The sequence below is a fragment of the Rhopalosiphum maidis genome, chromosome 3, assembly GCF_003676215.2.
Source record: "Rhopalosiphum maidis isolate BTI-1 chromosome 3, ASM367621v3, whole genome shotgun sequence".
Classification (NCBI taxonomy): domain Eukaryota; kingdom Metazoa; phylum Arthropoda; class Insecta; order Hemiptera; family Aphididae; genus Rhopalosiphum; species Rhopalosiphum maidis.
Genome location: NC_040879.1, coordinates 55,772,622 through 55,793,005, shown reverse-complemented (window position 1 = coordinate 55,793,005; position 20,384 = coordinate 55,772,622). Strand labels below are relative to the sequence as shown.

Below are 20,384 nucleotides of genomic sequence, written 5' to 3'. Positions count from 1 at the left end.
AAATAGTATAATATAATATAATATAATATATAATATAATACGTTCATTAGCACTTATACAAAATATCAGTGACCGTGTGTGTGCGTGTAGGTACGTGGGACTGTGTATGTTGTGTGTATTTGTAAGTTTAAAATATAATACTGTTTGTCTGTATTACTGTATATATGTATTATATATACATACATACATTATAATGTAATATAACATTGTATATTATAAATATGATCACAACCATGTGTATTTGTACGTAAAAAACCTCTTTCGATGACATATAACATATTTTTATATGCATGTACACATAATTTCTATGTACCATATACAAGCGAGTGTAGTATATGCACATAATCTCGGGAAAAGCAATCTTTTTCTCCTCCGCTCCTGTCATCGGCAACTATGCGGCGGCGGTGGCGGAGGCGGTAGCGACGGGCGCCCGTCGCCGCGACCATGGTGGCGGTGTTCTCCCCTCCAATCCACTGTTCCGCCGCCGCCACCACCACCAACGAGCGGCGGCGGCGGCGACGACGACGACGAAATCGAAATTCACTCTCCTGCAGCAAGCTAGACTCCTCTTCCTAATAGCTCTCTCCCCGGCGGCGGCGGCCGAATCCATCGCCACCCGTCGTCGTCGTCGTTCTCACTTCTTACCGTAGTCCACTGAACGCGTAGCAGCTAGACAGCCGCCGCCGCCGCCGCCTCCTCCTCCACCACTCGCCGGCCCTCCGTTTCCAGCCATCAACACCACCCACCGCCACCACAGCCGCCGCGCTACGCGGATCGGTCCGCAGCGGCTCGGCGGCGGTCGGCGCCCCCAGACCCGCGCGCGCTCAAAACCATCTAGCTCGACATAGTACGGAGCTAGTGCGCTACAGCTAGCTACCGCTGCTATATGTATACAACAAAGTAGTAGAAGCGGCGGCGGCCACTCACTACTACCGCCACGGCGGCGTACGAACGTACGACATTACGTGCATGTTATTATTGCACTATATATAGAGTATATATAATATTTTACTGTTATACATTCATTTGGTTAGCGCGTCCCTACTGCCCTCCAACCCAAGTCGTTCCCATGTTGGCAGCGGCGCACACTACACTGCCGCCGCCGCTGCTGCAGCTATCACACAATATATAGGTAGCCGACTACACGGTCGAGTATTATAAAGTCAACCTCCACAACACCGCCATGAAAAAATAATAACAATAACAATATCTACAAAATATTAACTACTATTATTATTATTATTATTATCATTATTTATCTATTTTCGTGTCCGGGACCTCCCCCGCCGCGCCGCCGTACACAATATACATTCGTTAGTGCGTTAGTCAAACTTGTTGTCGTAGTATTGGTATATAGATTATAATATTATTATGTATTTTATAACACAGACGCACACTCGTATACGCTCACGGACGCACACGCACGCACAAGCTCGGCTCTTACAGACGCGCATGCACGCGCACCCGAACACACTCGCGCGCGCACACACACACACAGGAACACTGTAGCGCGCGCGCATATAATTATTTTATTAAAATATATTATTTACCCGATAGTGAACCTATAATAATAATGTATACAATAAATTTCATTCCGATAACAGAAAAAAAAAAATAATATCACTAGTTTAAAATTATACTTCCACTCGCGTTAATTATTATAATACGACAATTTACGCGTAAATCGACGATGGTGACTAATTAAATTGATGTTATTATTCAGTCGTGTATGTGTATCGCGTCGTATTACACACGCATATTATTTTTTTTATTATTGTTATTATTCGACGCTCTTTTGATTAATCAATTCCTGTTTCTCGGCAAATATTAAACAATAAGCAACTCAGCGATCCGATTTCAGATACAAAAGTTTTTCGGCTCGATTTGTCGCCTACGAGCTTATTATTACGAGTATTCAACACCGACAGGATGGACGACGTTTGACACGAAAACGATCACTCACACTAACATCAAAACATCATTACTTCAGGTATATTTTAACACTAATATATTATTTTACTTTTTTATTCGTTGTTGTGATAACCGATCATTCATAATATTGTTCGAAAAAATAACGCTTGTACTTAAGAAATATTATAACATTTTGTTGTTTATTGCAATTCGTTAAATTGAATACATTGTGAATTCCATTGTTTCATTGAAATAAAATTTATGAATATAATTTTTTTAAACTTAGGATGATAAGTTTTTTTAAAGTTATACCCATTGCTTTATATTAATATGCTTCAAAATATTGTATACATTATTTGATTGAAAATTGGATACAAGAATTTTTTATCTATAGGCTATAATTTAAGATAAGAATAAAAAAATACTTATAATATCAGAGTATTAAAGAAAACATAATATTTTATGGTACTTTTCTATGCTATTTATTTATACAAGGTTCCTAAATTCATAGATTAGATATCATAAGTATAATTTCCTCCTAATTCAATTACCAAATATTTTAAGTACAAACTGCATAATGGAAGTAATGTTTATATACTAGGAGTTTCATTTGTCCCCGTACGGTAGGACAGTAATATTTTCTATACATGGTACTGGTATCCTTTAAATTCAGGTCAGGTTATAAAAAACGTAATGGTTTTTAAAAATGTATCCCGTGCAGAGATGGAATTACACAATTGCTGTTCCTAGACAAATTTTATTTTCCCGCCCCATTAAACTTATCAACGAGATGACATATTTTTAAATACTTATTTAACATAATTACTAAAACAATAAATCATAAAGACTGATACTAAACAATAATCATTGGGATATGTTTATAAACTGTTCTAATCAAGAAAATAGTATACTAATATAATATTTATTAAACTATAATCTATCACCATTTTTTTGAATAAATTTGGCGTCCTAAACAACTGCCTACTTTGCTTGATGCTCAATCCACCACTGATCCCGTGTATTAATTTGTGTATTGTGTAACGCAAAATCAAACTTAAATAGAATTTTAGTAATCTAAAATTTTACATTCCGTAAAATATTGCAATGTATGATATTCAATGGTATTTACACCATTTATTTCCAACTTATTTTTCATAGTAATTTTACTATGAAAACTTTTGTAAAAGAAACACACATCTCTAAATTATGTGCTTTCATAATTCTTTTATAGTTTTTAAAATAATTCTAATCAATTAATAAAATATCATTCCATTTTAACGATGTTAGAAAATCATCCACAAATATTGATAACGAAGTGATGTCATAAGCATTTATTTAACTAATAATAAAAATATTCATACAAATGTTTAATAAATATTATTAACTTGGTTTAAGTTAATGATAAAATTAAAAATTAACTTCAGCATCCCTTTATACCCTTTCAGCAAAGGGTAAATAATTGTTGATAAAAATGTATACTTACTATAAATAATAGTCAAAATGTTTATAAACCTAGTATAGTCTTAAGAGAAAACTATTCATATAGATTAATTAAGAAAAACTATAAGGCCTGTTGCTCTCAGAAAAATAATGGTTATAATTGCATTTATAGACAAGTAATATAACTAATTATCTTAAAAATATTATGTATATCTTTTAATTAAAATTGTGGAAGAAATGAAACTATTACTGTCATGTTTTTAATATCCTTATCTAGTACTGTGAAACCTTTCCTAACAGAACTTTAAATAGTGTATATTTTTTTGGGGAACAAACTATTAAACTTTCTATAAACTGAACCCTTTGAAGTCTGAATAGTAGACAAAAATGCAACTACCAAACCAAGACTGTCCACTGTTTAGAGGTTTATTAGTTCAGGTTCACTGTATTATTTATTTTTTGAATAAATAATATATAAATTATTTTTTATGCTATTTTTTTTCTAAATTAATGATATTATGTTTTGTAAAAAAAAAAAAACAAAATTTACCGTAAAGTAATCCTATAATTTTAAATTTCAAATGATATATTTTAAATAATATTTTTTCTTACTTTTAGGAATTAGAACAAAAATTAATTTTTTAAATTTGAATCTTTTTTTGTTTAAATTAATGATTTAATATTTAGTAATTTTTATGTAACCTTAGTTGCAAATAGAGATTTTTCTTATTGAGATATTTTAACATAATGTATACAAATATCATTTAAAATCAGTGGCGTGTTGAAGTAAGCTTTTTGCCTAGAGACCAAAATTGGAGATTTACCCTCAGTTGGGTACTGGACTATAGATTTAGTGCAATAAAAAGTTTTTAATAATAATATTTATACTATAAACCGTTCAGCACGCTATTGGCTAAAATTAACACATATATATATATATTAACTATAACATTGTATTTGTTAAAAAAGAGAGTGTTTAAAAAAGTCACAGTTTTTAACATTACAAAATATTCTGTGTTTGTGATATTAAATTTAGTCTAATTTGCATTCTAAATGTTTATTCTGATGTTAATATGTTATTATAAAGTAAGTTACCATTTAAAATAATTCTATTCTCCAAAATTGTATTTACATAACTTGAAATTAAGTACCTTCACATTTATTATTCTTTTGTGTTATTTTTCAATGCAGTAGTATAATTATCTACAATCCAAAACAAAATTAGTTAACTTTTCACTTGCATTAGGTATTCAAAGAAATACATTATAAGTACTTAAATAAACTTTTAATAGGTAAATAATTAATAATATATGTTTTAAAATATTACTCATTGAGTCCAACGAATCCAAATTAAAGTTTAATTTTACGTGTTGAATTATATTTGTGTGTGTTTAATTTAATTAAACACTTTATCAACTTAATAATACCATAAATACAGTTAAAAACTGAAAATTAAATTCATGTAGGACACATGTGTACTATGTATATGGGGTACAGATTAGCTTAATTTATAATATTAATATTTGTTTTTATTCAATAAATGTCTAATACATTTTAATGAATATAATTCAAATTTAAAACTTAGTAATTTTTCTTATAATTATGATTAAAAGTACTTTATATAAAACTAATTACTATCTATTTAATTTTAATCCATTATTTTATTTATGATCAATATATTACACGTTAATCAGTACTTTCTTTAACTAGTTAATTTTTGTCTAACACTTTCAGAGTTAAGTTATAAACAAAAGTTATAAACATTTATTTATTAGTATCTGTCTAAAATTTTAAAACAAGTGTAATAGTGTTAGATTATTATTATTATTATTATTATTATTTTATTTATAATATATTATACGTATATGTATGTATTTATATCATTGTACTAATTTAGTTATAATGCGGTATTTTCAATACTTCAAATTAAAAAAAAAAAATTATTTAAATATACATTTTCTAATCTATACCAAAAATGAATAAGCATTTTTTCTTAGTTGTCTTGTCAGTAGGCGGTAGATATAATATGCTAAAACATTTTATCAATGTAAATTTGTACATAATTAATATTCTATTTATTATACAAATATTCTTATGTTTTACATATTTTCGTGTATATATTGCATATAACAATAAGCTGGGCATCAAGATATTATATTTTACATCTTGTACATAAATGTTAATAATTTATGTTATTATAATATATAATGTAATAAATCTACCAAAAATGTACCATCAATATGCATTATTTTCATAAGATTATTTTACTTAAATTAGATCTCAATAATATTCAACATAAACTTTTCTTGATTACTGATACAACATCCATTTCATAATTCTTTTACTTCTTTAAATATTAATACCTGCATAAAAAAAGATATATATGACTACCTCTTGTTTTGGAATATATTTGTTTAGTCCAAATGGGGTCTGTGAGATAAAATATTTTAATAATGGTATTTATTTTTAATTTTGTCTCTATGTTTATAAATGGATAAAAAACAAATAAAGGATACAGAAGTAACTATAAATATAAAAAAATATTTTAACATAACATACATTTTTTCCAACGGAATGTTAAAAGATGACAAACAATATATTTACCTCTTTAAACACAAGTTTTATAATATAGTTAATAAAGGGAATTATTTGCACAAATATTTTTATATTATATTATATACCATGTATGAAACTTACTAAAGTAAATAATGATTATTGTTTATTTCATGTGTAGCTAAAAACGGCAGTATTGAAACTATTGCAGACGAAGACTCAATGAGCGACGTGAATAATGAAGTCAAAGCTGTTGGTGACGAAAATATTGAGGAGCAGCAGACGTCACCAAAAGTTGCCGAAGCGGACATTCCAATGACATTTGTAGAGACTGAGCCTGATTCACTAGAACACCGTAAGAAAAATAATGATAATGAAGAAAAGGAAGGCGGCCCGTCGAAAGAGGACGAGATGTTAACCACTCTACGTCTGGTAGGTGAGCCACTGGCCACACACGGGCCGTATACATTTTACAGTGAGTTAGCCTACCGTAAACGTGATGATATAACAAAAAAGAAGAGACGGCGATGGAAAAAGCCTATGACAGGGGTGGACAATGAAAGTGATAACGCTGTCGAGTCTTACGATTCATCGTCATCATGTTGTTGTGCCAATAATGATGCCGGTAACGAATTGTGTTTCTGTGACGATGGATCGTCTTCTTCATCGTCTCATTCTGAATGGTCTGTTGTGCGCATGAATCATTTCTATGCTGTCCGCCCATGGTATAGCAAGAGAAATAGTAGTAGTAATGACCGGCAGCAGCAGCGGCAGCGAAGACATCAACGAAAAAACTCCCAAAAATTATCGAAAACAACTACTGCGGCAGCAGAGAGACGTCAACATCACTATCAGCAATCTGTTTGTATTGGTGAATTGGAGTTATTATGGCGTGACGATAGCGTGGTAACGTCAACAACAGCTCCATCGTCTTCGTTGCAACTAAAGAAACGTAATAGTAATAGAATTGTGCCATCTGCATTGTTAACAGAGGCATCTAATGGCGGCGGTGACAGAGCAGATACCATGATAAATAGTAGTGCTATGGCCAGTTCAGATGATGACGACGGTGTTAGTGGTGGATTCGACGATGATTCGGCAACATCATTACCACGTCGTCGAACTTTGCCAAGACGCACTCGCCAGCCGTCAGCTAAAAAACTTGAGGCTGCAGAATCTTATGCCGCAGTGGCAGCTGCAGCATCGTCTGATAACCACCTCCCGTCACCGTCACCGTACAACCGCAATAGGTTATCTACAGCTACACCGTCGGATCCTACCTCTGTGAGTGTTCCACTTTTGTCGCCAGACACTCAGTATAATCATGGAAACGTACTGTGCAGCGTTCGATTATACGTGATGCCTGATCAGACGGCCGCCGGTCGACTTGGTGGTGTACATGGTGAAGACGAAGTGCTAGAGATCAACACTTGGAATGCCAGTAGCGGTGCAGATAGATGGCCGAGTAACATTTTTATTAATGGCAGCAGTGGTGTAGGATCTATCTACAACGGTGGCGGTAGCGTTGACGATTATGGATATGGTAGTGGAAGTCATTCGTCAGGAACACTGCCATCCGGTTGTTCGGGATTAGTATTGCGGGCTGAAGATTTTGTCGAATGGGTTCGTGGTGGACTAATGAACGATGATGACGAAAATGAAGATACAGAGTCTGATGATGAGTCATCGGAATCAGAATGTAATGAAAATAGCTCTAATGATCAAAAATCCAACAGGATAGAAATTTCGAAACCTATTGATGAACAACTATCGGAATTATCATCATTAGTAACGGATATAAAGGGTGATGTAAAACAATGTCAGAAAGATAAATTAAAAACTTGGCCAGACGATAAAAACAATGAAGTGAAATTAGAATCGACTCTGACCAACGATGTGGTAATGAAAGAAGAATTACTTTCTGTAATTCCAGTCGAGGTGAAAAAGGAACAAGAAGATCTAACAGCAGCTGTTGATCTTGTAGTCGATGGTAGTAAACCAATAAAGCAAAACCTCGACAATAGTAACAGTAGTTGTTACTCAAAATATACTGTTGACGAGGCTGTAGAAGCAGAACATGTTCCCTTAGCTGCAGCTAGAATTCACAATAAGCACTGTGAACGTGTTACTTACCATCATCGGCACTGCCATCGTCAGCGTCATCGTTTAAATCATTGGTCATTGGTTAATGGTGATAGCACAAGTACTGTTGCTAAGAAAAATGATGATCATCATGATAATGTATCAGCGGTGATTAATAAAGGTACTAACACACTATATCTGATTTAATGACATTTTTTGTTATTTTTAATATTTTTTTTTTTTTATAGTTGAAAAGAAGCAGGACAATGATCAAAAATGCTGCTGCTATTGTTGTAAACGTCGTCAAAGTTACCAACGTAATGATAAAAGAATGAAAAGCAATGTTAGTGGTGGTAATAGTATAAAACAACGATTAGTGGTTATGAGCTACTCTAGATACTGCCGATATAGAGCACAATTACAACGTAAGCGTGAAGAGCAAATGAACAAGGGAAATACTGCTGTTGTCATAGATAATGATAAAGAAAAGTTGATAACACCCACATACCGTGGAATAGATTCTATGACTCGAGTTTTATTTTGTCGAGACACATATGATTATCCGGCTGAACTTCTGTTGGAACCTTTTAATGCACAACAAAACCATCAGCAAAACACTGCAGTGTTGGTCAACCATATGGGTATGTGTATATTCATTGTCATATTTATTCCAGTATTAGTATTTATTATTAGTAATCACGTAATACAAACTAAAATAATGTATAATTTCATAAATCTTAAGCAAAGACAAGGTTTAAGAAAATGTGTACTCCCAATTAGCGTGCTAAAGTTTAGAAACATGAACATTATTATTGATCAATATTATAAAATTTGAAAGAATTCCCAAAATTTCTAATTGTATCTTAGTGTTTATGCCAACAATTAAAAACAATTGGCTTTGTAAATTGATGAATTTTAATTTTATATGGTATTTTAAAGGATTTAACAATTTAAATTAAAAATGTTAAGAATACATAGAATGATTATATTTTTGGTTAATTATTTTTTTATTCTAACAATTAGAACCTTTTGTATTTTAAATGATTTTAATTATGTGATAACACATTTTTATTGTCTTATTTTATTTTTAAACTCATTTCTATTATTTATTCGTTTTAGTTGAACAATAATGGTTAATGAAGTATAATATTATACATCATGTATACTGTTATAAAAATTATCTAAATGTGAGTAATATTGTTTTGAGCTCAAATTTAAATTATAGCACAGATAATAAATATTATATTATATATTAATAAAATAAAATATTATTGAAACAATTTATACATAATTATGTAATTAAAACTTAACAAGAATTATATGAAAAATATAATATAAATTATTACATTATTTTTATAATTTTATAGCAATACACTTTTTTTTTAATATTACCTAACAAATAAGTACTTTTTTTTTAACTGAAATTTAGTTATTATAATTTAATTGAATCAAAGTCAATTTTTAATTTAATTTAAAAATAGCAGATATTTTTTTGTATATTCTATACACTGTGTCCTAAAAGTCTCTAGGCCTTAGTATTTCCGTGCAAATTAATGTATTTAAGTGTAATTAGTAAAACAAAAAATTCTAATTGTACTTATAGCATACATTTTTAATTTATTTTTCAAAAATGCATATTTTTAAAAAAAATTATCTTTTTAAATTTTAAAGAAGGATATTATTTTTATTTGTGTTTTTAAGAAAAATAATTAAAAACTGACCAATTTACATAAATATTAGGTACTACGTATAAATAAGTACCCTATTTCATTGATTTTCTAATTTTATTAAAAATTGTATTTAAACTTTTTTGTAATATCAATGAGTTAAATAGGTCATATTGAGCAATAAATGCAAAAAATATTGACCATATCATAAACGTCTTAGAAGTGTAGTTGTATCTCCAAAATAATCCTTACATTATTGTTACATAGAACTTGAAGTTAGTAAGCAAATTAATGAATTATGCGCTCATAGAATTTTACACCAAATAAAATAAAGATATACAAAACCAAATCGTTTTATGTTAGTGATGAAGAATGACGTTTACAATTTGTGATAGAGCACTACATAGAATAAGAAAAGATACAATACTTAAAGATAAATTATTTTTACCGACAAATTAATTTTAAAACGAAAATCAGCGTTCTAATCGAGATTGATTTAATCATGAGATTTGTGTTTTGCTAACATGTTTAATGATCTGAGATTCTAAGGGTGATACTGGACTTTTGAGACACATTGTTGTATTTTTATTTTTTCTCTTGAATTTTCAATTACTAGTTTATATATAAATACAGTCGAGTTACGATAACTCGAAAAACTTGTCAATTCGAATTTTTTTATATTCCCTTAGACTTTAGAGGCTTAGAAATATAAATTAATATCATGAATTTGAGTTAGATATCTCGAAGCGAATTTTTATCTCCCTTCAACTTCGGGTTATCACGAATCAATGTATATAGTTACAAATATATGTAAATACTTAGTATTTGTTATTATTATAATCGTGATGTTATAAATTATTTGTATTATCATTTATATTATGTTTATCATTACTTTTACAGCGCCTAAACTCAAAGGGTGGCCTTCTCATCCAGCATCCTGGATGTCATTCCGGTGGAACCGAGTGCGCCGTCGGTTACGTCACCTAGAACGTGGTGGTGACAGCAACGACGACCGACGTAGACGTCATCGACGCCGAAAGCTTAAGAAGAAATGCAGTCGACAACAAAATGGAGCCAGTGGAGCGACAGTGGGAATGAATTATTCGTCATCAACCGATGATAACGATTCAGACGATTCCGATTCCGATGATGCGTCTTCTGCGACAAACGATGCTGCCACAAACACCACTACTGAAGCTTCGACCTCAGATTCAGATAGCGCACCACCACCATCTACAGTAGTATCTAAAACTGCCAACAAGAATAATTCCACCACAAAAGTTAACATTCATCATAGCAACAAAAAAACTATCTCAACATCATCTCCCGGTAATATGATCGTAATTAACGGTGCTACTACTGTATCTGCAGCTGTGATTAACAAGCGTCCAGCGACAGCTGTCGGGCAACCTGGTCAGCAACAACCGACTAAACGTCGCCGCGTTGTATATACCACAGAACAACTTCAGAATCAACAACCGCGAGTAATTTACCAGCAACAGCAATCACATCCAAGACCTAAACAGCCGCAGCAACAACAGCAGTCTAGTCACCGATCTAAACAATTGGAACAATTAAATCAGCTTAGCCAATCACAGCGTCAACAGCACATCCTCGCTGCTCAACAGCAACAACAAAAACTACAACCGTTAAACAGGCGACTGCCACCACCTATTTCATCATTACAATCTTCAACAACTAGAATAATACATCATCACTTACCACCTTCGGTATCTATTATGCCAGTCATAGTCCCATCTAGTAATAGTTCTCCTCACCAACAGCTACAGAAATTCAACAATCGACTACAAAATCGGCAAAAAATCCATGCGTCGGCTACAGTTTTACCGGTCACTTCTCAGCGAAGAAATAATAACATTGAACGACAACAAACACCACTTCCACCTGTCATAATAGAATACGACGATGACGATGACAACCGAGAGTATGGATCTGATGATAATGGTCGATACAAAAAATCTACAGTAGCAGCAGCTATGGTAGCTTGCCAAAGACGTGTTTCACACCAACATTTTAATGATGAGCAAAGACAACAGCGAGAAGACGAAGAGAGACAGCGTAGATGGCTGGTAGATGCTTTGCGATTGGGTGGATTGGAAGTGACAGCAGTACCTTTAAATGCAACTACTAACAGTGGAAATAGTGTTGGAAAAGAAGCTAGTGCTGCAGTAACTTCACAACAGCTTCGACGGCGTGGTGTTTCATTTGAATCATTGTTGTCCACCAATAATGAAGACTTCAATGGTGGCGTTCGGAACGAACCATGCCACGGTGGTACTGACGATGATTCAAATTTAGATTCAGACTCAGATTCTGTAGTGATGACCGTAACGCCTGATGTTGTGTGCCTATTAAACAAATCTCAGCAACATCAACAGCAAATATCTCATCAAAGACAGACATCGCCAGGAAGTGGTTCCACTTCAACAACCTCGGTAACAATGAGTCATCACCATCAGCAACGACGGCGATCAGTTAATATGAACCACAGTACTATTGGTGGCCAACAGCATACCGCAGCAGCAGCAGCAGCAGCGTTGCATGACAAAATAAATCGAGCAATTGATTCACTGAAACTACAACAGCAGCAACAAAAGCCTAACGAAGACAAACCAGTCACTAATAACGTATTATTGACCGGTAATACTAAAAATAGAAATCCTATTGGTGATAATAATAGGCAACAGCAAAGACAGCGTAAAAATGGTGGTGTAGTCCGGCAACAACAGACAGCGGCCCTGTTGGACCTTACTGTTAAGCCGTCCACAGCATCAAACACCACTAGGCAACAAAGATCAACATCAACAATCATGAACAGCAACCTACAAAATCAGCAAAACCGAAAAGGTTTAATACCATTCCATTCTACTACCACTACAGGACCGTCAACTCCTGCGACTAACTTGGAAATTACAATTGTACCTGTTACAACTTCTGTCCCTACTAATTCATCGAGACTTCTCTCACAACAGCAACATAAACGTAGTTCGTCAGCAGCAACTCATAATAGTTCAACCAGCAGTAGTTCTGCTACTAGTTCTTCTGGTCCGATGACGGTTAGACAACAGCTACAACGCCGGAATGCAGCAGCAGTTTCAACAGCTTCTGCATCGGCATCAATCGTAGACATGTTATGTGGAGGCAGAAGTCGAAACCATCAACAGCGTAATGGTAGTAGTATGTCTGTAACAGCAACATCTACTGTTACTACTACTACTTCTTCTACAACATCTTCTTTGCATCAAAATCAGCAGCAGCAAATGCTCATAATGGCTGCTACTGCAATGGCTGCTCATCAACAACAAAAAACTGATAAACGAAAATCACAACCAAATAAAAAAGATTAAGGTGATCATCTACTAAATGTTCACAGTGTAAAACAATAGTTTAGAAGATGAAGACAATGCAATTTTGTATTGTGTATGAAGTATAATTTATTTATGCATATATATTATAATCATAATATATTATTATGTCCTATAATTTTAAAAATAACATGCATGTTAGAGTTAAGTATAATGTATCTGGTTTATTTTCTATAAAAATCATAAACAATGGTGTGAGTGTGTGTGTGTGTGTGTTTTTGTTTGTTTTGTTACAACTATAACATTATTTTTTTTTCAACTTATAAACTTAATTCATAAATATATAAAATATATCTAATGTAAAATGTTAATGGTATTAATAATAAAAATTAAAGAAGAACAATCAATTTTATTATAATAATTATATTGGCATTACAAATTTATTTACATTAGTATGTTATAAAGTACCTGTGTATATACCTGCTGTACATAATTAAATAATACGTTGGACCTTATCAATTTTATATTATATAAAATAATAGTATGTTTCTAATATGTAGGATAGGTTAAAATTTTTCATTTTATAAAGTAATTCATGCAATTTTAAAATATAAACTGTTAATATACAATGCTTGTATTGAAAAAAATAACATGAAATATTGCAACTATGGAAATTGAATTATTTGATTTAAAATACTATGTTAATATTTAAACATTAAATGTAAATATAATAATCATCACAATTTATAGGATAAACACATAGTTTATGTCTGTTTTATTTGGTAGATTAATATTATTTTGTATTGATATACATATTATTAACTAGATTCTTTCATAAAAATATCTAATTTAATATGATTAGAAATGAATAAAGAATAACTAGGTTTACAATAACTGTAAAAAATTTAATGTACATGAATATTATATAGAAATTAATACCTAAATGTAAGATTATACAATAAATTTACATTTTTTTAAAGCTTAATATGCATAATACACATAATAATTATTATTATTAGTAATAAATTGAAAATATTTTATTATATTATCAAAATTGTTTAAAAAAAATATTAATTTTTACACCCACTCTATACAACTATGTTTGTCTTATAGCATAAATATATGCTTATAAATTCAAATAAGAATTAATTGTTGATATCTCAGATAACTAATCACCAAAAAGCATAAATAATTATTTTTTCAAATGTTTTCGTCAAAATTAAAAATCATAGAAACTTAAATTTATTTCATGTAAATTAGTATACAATAAACTTGGGATTGGAAGCAGTGATTTTCTATTTTTGTCTAACACATGTGGGATGTATGAATTTAGACGTGTTTTCATTCAAATGTATACTGTTTGATCTACTCAGGTGATAAGGATTGTAAAAACAAATTTTAACTTTTTGTCAAATCTAATTGAGATCAACTTTCCCAGTTTTAATTTTTTGATTTAAATTCTCCAAAAATTGAAATAATATTTTAACTATTCCTTTTTTAATATGATTTTTTTTGGATTTAGGGGTATAAAATAAAAAATTTGGAAAAAGCCTGTCTTTAGTAGATTAAGAGTAAATTTGTTTTTAGAATTCTTAGGTATCGCTTTATAGATCAACGCATAAGTTAGAATAAAAACACATCTAAATTCTTACATCCCATGTGTGTTAGACAAAAACAGAAATTCTCCGCTTCTAATTCGCATAACAGTTAGGTATAATGAGAATATACAGAGTATAATTAGTATAAGTTTTAAATTAATAATATATAACCTGCAATGATTTTGTTAAAAATAGTTCAACCTATATATTAACTTATGGAAAAATAACTTATTATTATAATGAGTAGCACAAATAATAAATATATTTATAAACAAATTCTTAATAATAGAAAATGAATAACTGTTTCTGCTTAAAATTATTTTTTATATTGAAAATTATATTATTGAATTCTAACTAGCATATCCATTAAAGTGTCTTACTCAATAAATGTCGAGAGAGTTACTCGGTTTTATTAATAAGAACTCTTTCATTATAAAAATACTAAATATCTACTTAGATATAAAAATAAAGTTTATTATAATTATTCCATGGTGGATATAATAGCATTTAATAATGTTACAAAAATATTTAAAACAAAAGTTATTTAGGATATTTACCCAAACCTAGTAGTCAAACATCTCTAAATTAGATTCGACTAAGTATCCATTAAGTCACAAAAATTAATTAAAAATTACTATATTAGGTAATATTATAATTTAATATACATGTATGTTATTATTGGTTAATTATGAGTTGTTTAGTAATATTAGGTAATAACTAATAAGTATTTAAGTATTAGTTATGAATGAAATAAGTTTTTTTCTATTTTGGTGGCTTTAAAAAATTTCCTTGTAACAAACAAAATGATTATTGTATATTTGTATATTTCAGCCTAATCTAATGGTCTTATTTTATTTCCTCGGTATTTATTAGTTAAAATAAACATTTTAAAATATATTTTTTGAACCCCCTGGACTCGTGACCTACAGTCATAATCGAGAAAATATTTATGTCTTATTATAATATTAATTATTTTAATCAAAAACAAAATACATTTTTTTAATATCATTAATATAAACAAAAAAGGGCAACTACTTTGCAGTATAGACGTACATCAGTAGATGTCAAATGTGCCTTGTCATTGAATAATCTAAGTCACTGTAATAGTATAATGTATATATTAAATTTGAATTCAATGATAAATTATTGTAAAAGAAAAATAATTTTGAACAAAATTAGTTTGTCATCCTATGTTTATATATATATATATATATATATATATATATACATATACATATTAATATATTACTAAATTTATTTCATAATATGATTTTGACTTTGCTATTAAATTATTTTACTATTAGTATTATGACAATTGGTCTATCGATTGATTTATATACTTATATATTTTTCAATTCCTTTTAAATAGGTATCTAAATTCAAGTGTCATAAAAAAGAAATGTTCTTGGATATTTTTGTTTCAGAATAAACTACTATTATGAAGAAGTTTATAATGAATTTACAAACTTTGATTGAGTAAAAAAATTTTTTTAGAAATTCATAGAAAAAAAGAGCTATATATACCTATCAATTTTAAAATTGATGTCATGTATTGAAAATTGTGTAATAAACTGTGAAAAATTTTAGCATATTCTATACAGTTATATAGGTATTTTAAAACTACAATAAAATGAAAAAAATTCCATTTTATTAAAAACTGATTTTATTTTACTTTTGGCAGTTATTAAGAAAAATAAATACCGAGAATGTTTAGTTTTTACCTCCTGTAACAGTTCCAAATACATTTAATTTTCTACCAGAAAATAAATTGAAATTGAAAATTAAAGGATTCATTCTATAAGAAACATGTAACCGTGTAGGTAAGTATTTATGGTATGTTTGTACAATTATGGTACATACACAAAAAACCGATATTATCATAGTAAAATTAATAGGTACATTTGTCGCTATACTTAAAATGTAAATGTTATTTAAGTTTGAAGTTTGAACGGTATCAAATAGGTAAGTATCTAATGGATTTTAATACAATATTAATTTGTATTAATTTTATAAGAAATAATATAAACATTACAAACCGATAGGTATGACATAGCAAATATTGTCTTATTTATCGTTTATACACAAACCACAATACACTTGGTTTTTTAATTATTTAAGTAAATAATATAAGTGTTTGATTAATTTTTGTGTGAAACCATTTTCTTGTATAATTTTATGATAACGTAACAACTATTGTCATTATTGTATTATTGATAAGGTCTCGAAACTATTTGTTAGAACTTTGATTTAGGCGATTTAGTAATAAAGTCTAAAATATAATATACACACAATACACAAGTATAAAGTTTCAGAATTTAATTTTTGTCAATATTAATAATATAGGTATAGGCGGATAATATGTGTTATCATTCTATTGTGTTCTCGCATGTCATATTGCCATTATTGAATATCTATTACAAATAATACAAATTACAATTCATAAAAGTTTTAATTAAATATATATGTTTTTGATAAACAAGTCTGCATTTCTAAACAGCACACGTATAATAAGTATAAATACATCCACGATCCATGTAGAGTGTTATCCACTAAAATTTGATTTATCAGAATTATTACTAACAAAAATGGTTAATTGCCTTTTATGTACTTACGTATCTTTTTCTATTTTCTATGTAGGCATTCTCCATATTTAATAGTTATGAATTAAAATTATTAAAAATAATATATTTATTGAATTTCATTAAAAAAAGTAGGAGGCCCTGGCAGAGCCGTAACAAACTCATTTGACGCCTGAGGCAAATTATTGGGTGTATGTGCCCCCCTTCCGTCAAAAAATCTCATTTTGAAAATGTTAAACTATTATATATTTGTTTATTAGAGCAGTAGTCAACAAGTATTTATTTTAAAAATAATTTTAATTGACACACAAAAAATAAATCTCATTAAAATTTATACTCTTTTTGTGCAAACATCGTTTGAAATTTATTTTTTTTACTTATTTAGACATCTAGTATGCCTCTTCAGCAGTCTTGTAAAAAAGTATTAAAAATACTTTTAAAATACTTATAAAATAGTGTAATTTACGGATACTCACAAAGTATTTTTACTAAAATATATTATATTTTTTATACAATATACATATATGATATATATATATATATAATATATAAATAAGAAATATTTCATATTACCTACGTCTTACATTATTAGGTACCTATGTGGCTATGTATAGTAATAGTATGTAGATTGTCTACATAGATTCAGAGTAACTCGCGTATCTACTTATCATTTATCGGTAATAAAATATTATTTTTAACACGTATTACAAATTTTGTCTGTAAATGTTTTCAGATAAGCGAAAATATCAGCAAAGTGTTTTCAATACGTCAGTATTAGTATCACCATGTACCGGCAGTCAGGAAACCTCAACCATCTTGAATTTAAAACATGTTTCCGTAATTTCATATGATCCAATATTACTAATAAGTACTAATCCATTAAATATTTAACTGAAGAAAACTATGAATTATTTTTATTGAATTAGACAAATAAACGCCCAAAAGATAAAATAAAACGGTTAGATCAAGAATCTAGAAAAAATATTAAATTTTACTTAGAGCCTGACCAATGAAGATATTATTACGTAAAAGTAACTGAAAATATCAAAAATACGAAAGCTTATGTTTGAAAAATAAAGTGGGCAAAGATACCATTCAACTGGACAGTAAGTGTCGAGTTAGTCACTGTAATCGATGTGTTGAATTTGAATTTAATGATATATCATGTTTATGAATAACCATGAATCATCACTAAATTCGATATTTCTATTGTTGCTATTAATGTAATTTTTTTTACTAATAGCATAATGCTATAATATAGGAGGTTGATTTATTTTTATTTTTTGAAAACATTCCATTTATTGATTTATTATATTATTAGTTGATAGGGTTCAGAAATTTATAAGAGACAATAAAAATATGCATGAATAATTTTTAAATAGGTATAATAATTATAATATTAATTAAAATAATTTAAAATTCTGAAAAAAATTATATTTACAATAAGTTAGGTCGATAACCTTTCGACGATAAGATATTTTCGGTATTTATCGCGATATGGATTAAATAACCATATATATATATATATATATATTATAATATTATGTCGTCAAATTACGTAATATTTGACTGTGTCGATGACATTGTCATCATGACAATAAATACTTACTTAAAGTAATATTGAATTTTATATGCAACATTATTTAAAATACATAAGTAAAGTCATTTAAGAAAGAAAAATAAATGTTTAAAAGTATTAAATATACTTAATATGAGTATGAAAATCAATGAAATATGCCAATGTGCGTAACTCAGTATTTAAATGTTTTATTTATTAATATACGAGTATACAACTAGAAGAGGTATGTATAAATATTTTTAAAAATAAGGGGGACCCGTGCCTTCTTAATTCAAGTACTGAAAATATGTAATGACCTATAATTAATCTACACGCAGTGGCGTGACCAGCATAAAATAATTGGGTAGGCCACTTTTGTTCTGTAGTGTGTAAGTGTGTTTATAACTATTAGGGAAGATTTTTCCTATCACATGGAACCATACAGTCAAATAAAAATTGGGTAGGCCCGAGCCTAGTCGGCCCATCTTGTAAACACGCCAATGTCTACACGTTTAAAAAAATTTACTGACTATAACATTTACAATAAATAATAATATATTTAAAAATGTTAAGTCTCCACAAATTATAATGTTTTTGAATTATAACAAAATAATTACCTAACATTGTTATTAATCTTTAAATAAATGTAAACTAAATTTGAATTTTAAATATTTATAAAAATAATTGTGATTTTATTATATTTTTTGATTTTAGTTCCAGTATGAATTAAAAAAAATTATCAAATTTTAGACATAAAGACATTTTTTTAATACATTTTCAAAGAGTTTGCAAATTTTTGCGATTTTTACCAATTTTGTCAATTGTATAATTTTAAATGTATGTAAAAAATTGTGCATATGTATTTTTCATATTTTTATACAAATATAGAATTACAACTTATGTGGGAGCTCCATGCTAGTAATGTTACTATGTATATATATATATAATTTCTATTGTATACAAACAACTTAAAAAGAAACAAAATATTTTAAAAATTATATCTTGTAAGAAAAATGATAATTTAATTACTTTGTGAAAATTTCAAGTTTTCAAGGTTATTTGTTTTTAAATTATGGAAAAATAAAGAAATCAATTTTATTAAAATATGGTTTATCGTAAAAATTCCCGTTTTTATTTTATAATTTTTTTTTTTTGTTTTCGTAATTGTTGAGAATAGTATTGGAAACTTACTTTAACTTACCCGCCTTTCAAAGTACTCCGAATTTATCATTTTGATTTAAAACATAAACCTACCAATATTTTGCAATTTGAAATTGAAACATCTTCAATTTTATAGTTATAGACAGTGGCTGTGATTTCGTTAATTATATATTTAATAAATTAAAAAATATATGACCATATCTTAAAATTGTACATGGGTAACTTCATCATTTTCAGAGTCGAAAAAATAGTATAGAAAGGCTAATATAAGTGTGCAAGATATTTTAACTATTTTAAAGGCATGCAAAGATATTCGATTTTGCCAATTTAAAAAAAATAGCTATTAGGTCTTACATGTATTAAAGTCATGGGTTCTCAAATTTTTGACTAACTTGTAACTAGTACAAACTATCTATTTTGTACTTACAGCATAATTGTACAGTTAACGCCTTCACACAAAAATCACTATACACTCTGCGAAATAGACGATTTTGGAATTAGTATATAGT

At 29.2% G+C, this 20,384-nt stretch overlaps 1 protein-coding gene across 1 annotated transcript; it reads left to right on the top strand.

The window, feature by feature from the left end:
* The first annotated feature begins 1,533 nt into the window (after positions 1 to 1,533).
* Positions 1,534 to 13,224, top strand: LOC113556098. The gene is made up of 4 exons (XM_026960839.2): positions 1,534 to 1,990; positions 6,086 to 8,167; positions 8,235 to 8,627; positions 10,554 to 13,224. The coding sequence occupies exons 2-4, from the start codon at positions 6,127 to 6,129 to the stop codon at positions 13,019 to 13,021; spliced, it is 4,902 nt and encodes a 1,633-aa protein (XP_026816640.1). The 5' UTR covers positions 1,534 to 1,990; positions 6,086 to 6,126; the 3' UTR covers positions 13,022 to 13,224.
* The last annotated feature ends 7,160 nt before the right edge of the window (positions 13,225 to 20,384 follow it).

Excerpts from the sequence above, each read along its gene's own strand:
- LOC113556098 (XM_026960839.2), top strand. The coding sequence starts at position 6,127 with ATGAGCGACGTGAATAATGAAGTCAAAGCTGTTGGTGACGAAAATATT. Across the intron at positions 8,168-8,234 it reads ATCAGCGGTGATTAATAAAG|TTGAAAAGAAGCAGGACAAT; the intron begins GTACTAACACAC and ends TTTTTTTTATAG. Across the intron at positions 8,628-10,553 it reads AGTGTTGGTCAACCATATGG|CGCCTAAACTCAAAGGGTGG; the intron begins GTATGTGTATAT and ends TTACTTTTACAG.